The 7,963-nt window shown below is 36.0% G+C and overlaps 1 protein-coding gene across 1 annotated transcript; it reads right to left on the reverse strand.

Annotated features, from left to right (window-relative positions):
• Positions 1-297: 297 nt before the first annotated feature.
• On the reverse strand, positions 298-3,073 carry LOC133181059 (uncharacterized). Its single transcript, XM_061315602.1, has 7 exons — positions 3,006-3,073; positions 2,587-2,823; positions 2,338-2,511; positions 1,967-2,158; positions 1,565-1,745; positions 1,127-1,341; positions 298-587 (listed from the first exon to the last, which is right to left on the reverse strand). Exons 1-7 carry the CDS (start codon positions 3,049-3,051, stop codon positions 463-465), a joined length of 1,170 nt encoding a protein of 389 aa, XP_061171586.1. The 5' UTR covers positions 3,052-3,073; the 3' UTR covers positions 298-462.
• Positions 3,074-7,963: the final 4,890 nt, after the last annotated feature.

Consider the following 7,963-nt stretch of genomic DNA (forward strand, 5'->3'; position numbering starts at 1 on the left):
ATATATATATATATATATATATATAACGTTAAGTGCCTGTGAATTCAACCTTCCTTAAATTCCTTCTAAATCTTGGAATTAGGACATACGTGTATCTACCGTAATCATAGCAAATCTTTAATAAATCAGCAACTTTTTATACATTGAGCATTGGTTTCAAACAAGTTGTAGATCGAGTGAATTGTTTTGTTCAATGTTCTCCCTCTATTTACATGTATCACAACTAACAACATATCTCGCTATACAATTGTAAAATTGTGAAGAGATCAATAAATTCAGTTCAGTTCACTAACGAAATTTCATTCAAGTTTTATTGTTTAAACAGATACATAAACAGAACAAAAGCCAAAGCTTCTCACTAGTCCACACACTGGGACGAAACAGTTCCATTTTCACAGGGTGAATAGTCACCAGTTCACCAGTCACGCCCAAAAAAGTTTATTGTCCATTGTATTAAGTTAATTAATCTTCATCCACTGAATAAGACGAGACGTCCATGTTGTTTGAAGAGTCCGTGTCTCCACTGTCAGTACCCGTAGCTTTCAGGAATTCAAAGATGGCCTTAAGATATTCAAGTTGATCTGGTGCTGCAATTATAAACGCGAGCGTTCATATTTTGGTATATAAAATGAAAACATTATATAACATGCTTTCAACTATAATGCATATCACGATGAACATGTAATACAGTGTAATAGAAATGTAAGTATAGTTGACCATTTCCAACCATTAGAATTCTTCACTTAAATTTTGGATGGGTCAATTTTTCTTACAATGTGTCAATTTTTTGTTTGATTAAACTCTAATTCAAACAAAATATGAAGAATAGAATGTAGAAATAATTTTGTAACAAAAAATGAGAAAATATTCTAAACTTAATAGCCAAATATTTCACTGAATTCATTTTGAAGCGTTTGCCGGTTAACTATGCAGAAGCACTATATAAATGACCATAAGTTAGCAATGCTGGTCCCCCCGGTCCTTCTAAGTTGTACTGTGTACTGTACTGTAATAATTCTGACTGATAAACTCTGAATCTTCTTATAAAATAAAATTTAAGTGGTACTTTAATTAAAAGACATTTTCGAACACGTTTACAATGTACAACTGATGTATATACACTTACTAAGGAAAGTAGACATGAAGTTTGCGATGTCGTCCGTGTTTCCGGTAGTCATATGGACCTCCACCTGCTCAAAATTCCGGACAGCCGCATTAACATATCCGGTGTAGACTTGGAGGATATCCGGAAGTACAGGGGCAGGGTCTGTATTTATGTACCTTGGAAGGTTGGCTGTTAGCCATCTCTCAGCCTCTTTGAAATGCGTGTCCTCCGAGAACCTGATTGTGTATAAAACAAATGTTTTAATCAAGCAAGGTCATTCCCAATACAAGGCAATCTAATTTTGTATGAAATCAGAGTAGCGATACAAAATTTGGTATTTATACTTCAACTGCTTTTGAACAGTCGTTTGAATCCAAAAAAGAATAACCCCCCCCCCCCCCCCCCAAATAGTATATTAAATTTAACCTTTAAGGAAACTTAATGTTCTGTCCAGTTTACCTTTGTTTGAAAGAGACAGCGAGTTTGCGATGGAATTCCAAAAAGTCGTCCAGGCCCGGACATCCAAAATCGAAATTAGACAACAGCTCTCTCAATTTTTCATCAAACTTGAAAACGGTCCACTTCTCCCTTATAGCTCTTTTGATGAAGGGTTTCACTTTTTGGAAAAAATCTATGGTATCTGAAACATTGCCAAAAAAGCCAAAATAATTATTATATTACACTAATTAACACCTATCCCGCATGTTGTACATTTGCGCAACATTTTGAATACACTACATCATGTTCATTTAGATTGAAATAATCATTCATTTATCAAAATCCACAGAGTAAAACTAGGGCAATTCTTCATGGAAACCTTAATTTTTACTCATTACATACTTTCCCTTTAGAGTGCCATACCTTTAAACTGGAAATATTTGATGTGACTCATAATTTCTCCAAAAACATGCCTATGTGCTGCTCCCACAATCCTCCTGGTGGCTCTGTCCAGCATTTCTGTACCATTTATCCAGTTTTCCAGAATAGTTCTTATACTTTCGTACATGCTCTTGTCGTTCGCAGTCATTGCACGCTCTTGGGCCTTCAATACGTCTGCATTGATGGAAGTAAATGAAAGTAAAGATAAAAACATACATGTACTTTATATACACATGCATTTTTCTTTCAAGTCATCGATTAGTTTTAGATTTTGGAAATCTAAAATTTTAGCCATGAATTTAAGGAAAAACGGATTGTAATCCTGATAAAAACATTATTAAAGGAACACTTACAAAATATTATTTGATTGATCTTTGCCGTTGCGCATTGGAAATGGGCGCGCAAGAGAACTCTAGCCATGTTGAAGAAAGCCCATTTTCTGAATGCCTTTGGATCGGATGTTTTTGAGGGCATGTTCTTGTACCATTCATTCATCATTTCCACGATTTTGTCAACTGGCATATCCGCTAAAATAAAACTTTACATAAATAAATGCTGTTCAAAAACATTGAAAAATAACATTAATTTTCCTATTTACTTACAAGTGTAATTTCCGCTTGGAAAGGTACCAAAGTATGGTTTTAGAAGTTTAAAAAACATTTTGATCATCCTGTCATATTTTCTGGAAGACGGATCACTGCCTTTGTCAGTGGGCCCACGTGGTTCAGATGGGATACTTGTTGGGCGTGGTTTTCCTTTCCATTCCCTGGCTACCAGTCCCTCTAATTGTCTGACAATACCGCGTAGCTCATCAGACTTACTTTGTGTTGAAAGCGAGCCTGATAATGAAAGAAATATCCTACCATTACAAAAAATGCTTTCCTAAAATATAAAATTTGACAAAAGCACACGTGACCATATTACAACTACATGAGTGTTCGAATAAGTTTTCCTTCACAACTTAAAAATTCAATACTTTTAATGATAATAATTTTAAGCAAAAATTATTTATAAATCTCACCATGGAAAACAGCAAGTAATACAACGAAGACTATCAAGGACTGCATTTCAAACTTCTTTTCCGGCACCGTCGTCTCGAATTCCACGCACTCACCCGCGCACAGCCCTTTTATACTTACCCACTTGTCGCGGCATACGGTCATTGGCTGTCAAAATTTGCTGACATGTGCATTTAAGCGAGGGGTACCCTAAGGGAAGTTTAATAAAACAAAAGTCTGATCTACTAGTATTATATATTTAACCATGATGCATTCCATATTATTTACATTATGAACAAAATTAGCTGATGGGTATTAATGTAGACGTTTCCAGCGTATTTAATGTACTACTTTAAAATTCTCATATTAAGATGAATTAAAATAACCAGGCAGATGCCTATACTTGTACCTCCTTTCAAAGAAATGGTGGGGGATGGGGAAGGGTTAAGAATCTCATAGCTAGGAAGTATTTGTTGAATACGTACATACTTGTCTATTTATTGACTTCAGAGTTATTTAGTAATTTAACTCATAGATTCATAATGACAAGATTAATATTAAGTATATTTTGTTTCAAAAGACAATATAATATCTCCCCCACACATAACCTTTTAATATTCAAAGTTTTTACAGATCGAGACGATTTCCCTGTGTGGAAGTCAAGAACGAGTAAATATTTTGACTGAACAATCAGAAAACAGCATTTTCATACAGCCACGAGAACCGTAAGAGAAGATGAGCAATTTTCTCAAAAAAGATTTTTAACACAAAATCTTAGAAGCAAATGAAGCTATTGAAGAATAAGATATTCCCCTCATAATTACCATGAACAAAATTAAAATTCTTATATCAGAAAAAAACCCACATTAAAAAGAATGTGCAATCATCGATCGTTTAAAAATTTTTATTTACATATACTTCGCAGTTATTGTTTGTAATATGAAATCCTTTTTTTAAACCTACAGCTTTGCATTTGATTTTCTTGGACGTGACGTCCGGCCAGCTAGAGAATGCGCACATTGTGTTCACAAGTACACTTAGAGTTTAAAACAGGCTTCTTTATAATTTCCAGCTTGATCGAATTGCTGTACTTGAATCAAATTGAATACCATAGATTAAACGGGGGGGGGGGGGGGTATATTGACAGATTCTTTCAACTTTCAAGAAGCTACATGTTCAAAGAAGATTTTTTTTTCAATCAAAACTAAGCACGTGCATTTAACATAGCACGTTTTGGAGGTTTTTATTTATATTTTCATTTCATATTCATGTCTTTTTATCATCAAAACATGATGCATGGCAACCAATTCTGGGCCAAAGCCGTGCAAAAATATTCGTTGTCAATTACAGTTAAAGTCCGTTATCTCGAACTTCGATATCTAGAATACATGGATATTTCGAAGTCAGTTAAAAGTCCCAACCGCTTTTTAATGTATTTAACCTCAATTTCTCGAAGTTTTTTTTCTGGGTCCCATCGGGTTTGAGATAACAAAGTTTGACTGTTTTTTTTTTCCACATAGTGAGCGGGTAGGTACAAATTTTCCCTGTTTTCTTTCCACAATACTTCTGGACATACTTTAACTAATATTCACAATCAAAACTTATACATGTAGCAATACATGTAAAATGAAGGTTCTTGTACACAAAATTTTTCATATCCCTGACTTCGATAAGCAGCTTCCAAAACCTATAAATGAAGTACATAAAACATAAATACATTACACATTTAGTCAGCAAAGACAAACTTAAAAAAAGAAAATAAATGAATAAAAACAAAAGTATTAAAAAAAAAAAAACACTGAAAAATATAAGAGAGACACTGTGCAAACTTAGGAAAGGCTAATCTAACAGGAGACCCATGGGCCACAACGCAATCTGAGTCACTATGGCCCTTTATTCTCCATCAGTAATTTTTCCATATATATTCCTAGGTAAAACTTTACAAAAAAAGTTTACACATTGTGGTCCCTCCCTATCCCTCGGGGGTCATTGAAAAAGACTTGAATCTGTACACCACATGTACCTGAGGATGCTTCCATATAAATATGACAAATCCTGGCTTTGCTGTTCTTGGGGAAAAAGATTTTTAATCATAGATTGATCCTATATATTCCTAGGTACAACTTTGATCGCCCATTGTGGCCCAACTATACCCCCGGGGATTATGATTTGATAAACATAAATCTACACTACCTGAGGATGCTTCCATATAAATAAGAATGATCATGGCTTTGCTGTTCTTAACAAGATTTTAAGAAGATATTTCCTATATAATATCATATACCTAGTAGTGTATCAGTCCTGATACAGGCGTTTCGGACTAGGTGAGACAGCCTCTTGGAACTAGGGCTGTCTCAGCCCCAGGGCTGAGATATCTCTGTCTCAGCCCGTTGTCAAGGGGCTGTCTCGCCCTCAAATTTCAATCCATTATTTCTGTTTTATTTGTGTGAATTAAGAGTAAAATTTATATTAAAGTGTTAAAGATAAATATTTTGTATACTAAAACTAGTCCTGAATATATAAGAATTATCTATTTATGCTAGAATATTGAGAAAATTGTTTTTAAAAAGTGCGCCAAATGATGGTAGTTGTGACGTACGAGAGGTAACTTGTTTACTGAGAGTTGTATGTTTTGAACAGAAATGGGCGTTAAATTGCTTTGACAGTAAGACAATATCAAGTTTTCTCTTTTTGTGTCATTATTTATTTTAATACATATCGTAAGCAAAACAAACAGTTACTTTAAATCTCAGACCTGTAACGATTTGTTGAACATGTAACCCGGTTATCCAAAGTGAAAGTAGAGTTATCAGAAGTTTGGGACCTTTAAATCTTAGAAATTAAATGTGCCGTTGATTGTTACATGTTTTAAAACACCAAGACTCATCTATTAATTTTAATGACCAAATCAGGCAATCAGGCACTTTACCTTTGTCAAGCAACATCTTTACCTATCTCAAGATCGATGAACATCGAAAATAAAGAACGATAACTCATTTTAATTTAATACAACATTGTTGGGAAAAAGTCTTAATATCTTTGGTTTTATAAACAACATCACACCACTGTTTTGATCTCGTCCCTGGTATCAGCCCTCGGATGGTCTCGGCCCGCTCTCTCCGGGCTTGGGTCGATACCAGCCGCTCGGGCTGACACCGGGGCCGAGATCAAAACAGCAGTGTGATATTCTATATTTGCTATATTGCTGGGTAAAACCATTGTGGCCTCATCCTTGCCCCAGGGGTCTTGATTTGAACAAAATTGAATTTACACTACCTGCGGATGCTTCCATGTAAATATGACTAATCATGGCTTTGTTGTTCTTGAGAAAATGATTTTTAAAGTTTTTCCTATATATCCCTAGGTAAAACTTTGAACGCCCATTGTGGCCCCACCTTACCGCAAGGGGTCATGATTTGAACAAACTTGAATATACAATACCTGTCAATGCTTTCAAATAAAAATAACTGATCATGGCTTTGCTGTTCTTGAGAAGAAGATTTTAAAAGGGTTTTCCTATTTATTCCTATATAAAACTTTGATCACCCATTATGGCCCCACCAAAATCCCCGGGGAAATGAAATGAACACCTTGAATATACACTTTGTCAGAAAGCTTTCATAAAATTTTCACCTTTTCTGGCCCAGTTGTTCTTGAGAAGAAGATTCTAACTGGCCCCACCCAATTTTTACCATTTCTTAATTATCTCCCCTTGGAAAAGGGTGCGGTCCTTCATTTATACTAACTTGAATCCCCTTTACTCAAGGATATACCCTTGCCAAGTTTGACTGAAATTGGCCCGGTGGTTCTGAAGAAGATAAAAATTTGTAGTTAACAGTAACGACAACAACGCCAACGTCGACAAATTCTGATCATAAAAGCTCACTTAAGCCTTTGGCTCAGGTGAGCTAAAATAGGGTTCCCAAAGAAGAATCAATTTAAAGGAAGGGGACAAGGAAAAGGGTTGGAAAAGAGCTATAGAGAAAAATCACTCTGGAGAAAACGCTGCAGATAAAGATTAATCTTGCAAACGAAACAAAGAATTTGTCCAGCAAAAGCAAAGCAATATGAAATGAATCTGGGAAAAGTGTCACAGAAAGATCTTATAAAAAGAGTGATTCGGAGGAAGATCAACTAAAAGAGAAATCAAGCCGGAGAGAGGATTACAGAAGAAAAATCAGACAGAATAGAGAGATACGGAATAGAATTAGCAACAGAAAAAGGACCATCTAGAGAAATGGTTCCGGAAATTGATCGTCTGAAGAAACAGTACGGAAATATATCGGTCTGGAGAAACGATACGGAAATAGATCGGTCTAGAAATACACTACAGAAAGCCCTCTGGAGAAACGCTACATAAATAAGAGTTTGAAGAAATGCTACAGCAGAGATCAGTCTGGAGAAACGCTATAGAAAGGGATCAGTCTGAAGAAATGCTAATTGTTTGTTTGTTTGTTATTTAACGTCCCTCTCGAGAATTTTTCACTCATATGGAGACGCCACCACTTGCCGATGGAGAGTTGCAAATTTTGACCTATACTCGGCACTTAAGGCCTTTGAGCAGTGAGGGATCTTTTTCGTGCCAGCACCTACTGCGACACGGGACCTCGGTTTAAACGGTCTCATCCGAAGGACCGGTCTTCACGTCCCACAGTGGGATTCGAACCCGCGACGTAAGGATCAACTCCTTACTCCGCAACTAGAAATGCTAATTAGAAAGGGATCAGTCTGAAGAAACGCTATAGAAAGGGATCAGTCTGAAGAAACGCTTTATCGAAAGGGATCGATCGTAAGAAACCCTAAAGAAAGGGATCAGTAGTACAGAGAGATCCGTCAATGGGGAGAAACAGTAAGAGAACAGTATGGGGAATTCAGAAGGACTAGCTACAGAAACAGATCTACACGGAGAAAGCTTTCACATAACTTTCTTCTCTTCTGGAGCAGTGGTTCTTGAGAAAATTTTTCAATGACCCCACCTTTT

The sequence above is a fragment of the Saccostrea echinata genome, unplaced genomic scaffold, assembly GCF_033153115.1.
Source record: "Saccostrea echinata isolate AGI-Se365-2 ecotype Australia unplaced genomic scaffold, CSIRO_AGI_Sech_v1 ptg000008l, whole genome shotgun sequence".
NCBI classification, from domain to species: domain Eukaryota; kingdom Metazoa; phylum Mollusca; class Bivalvia; order Ostreida; family Ostreidae; genus Saccostrea; species Saccostrea echinata.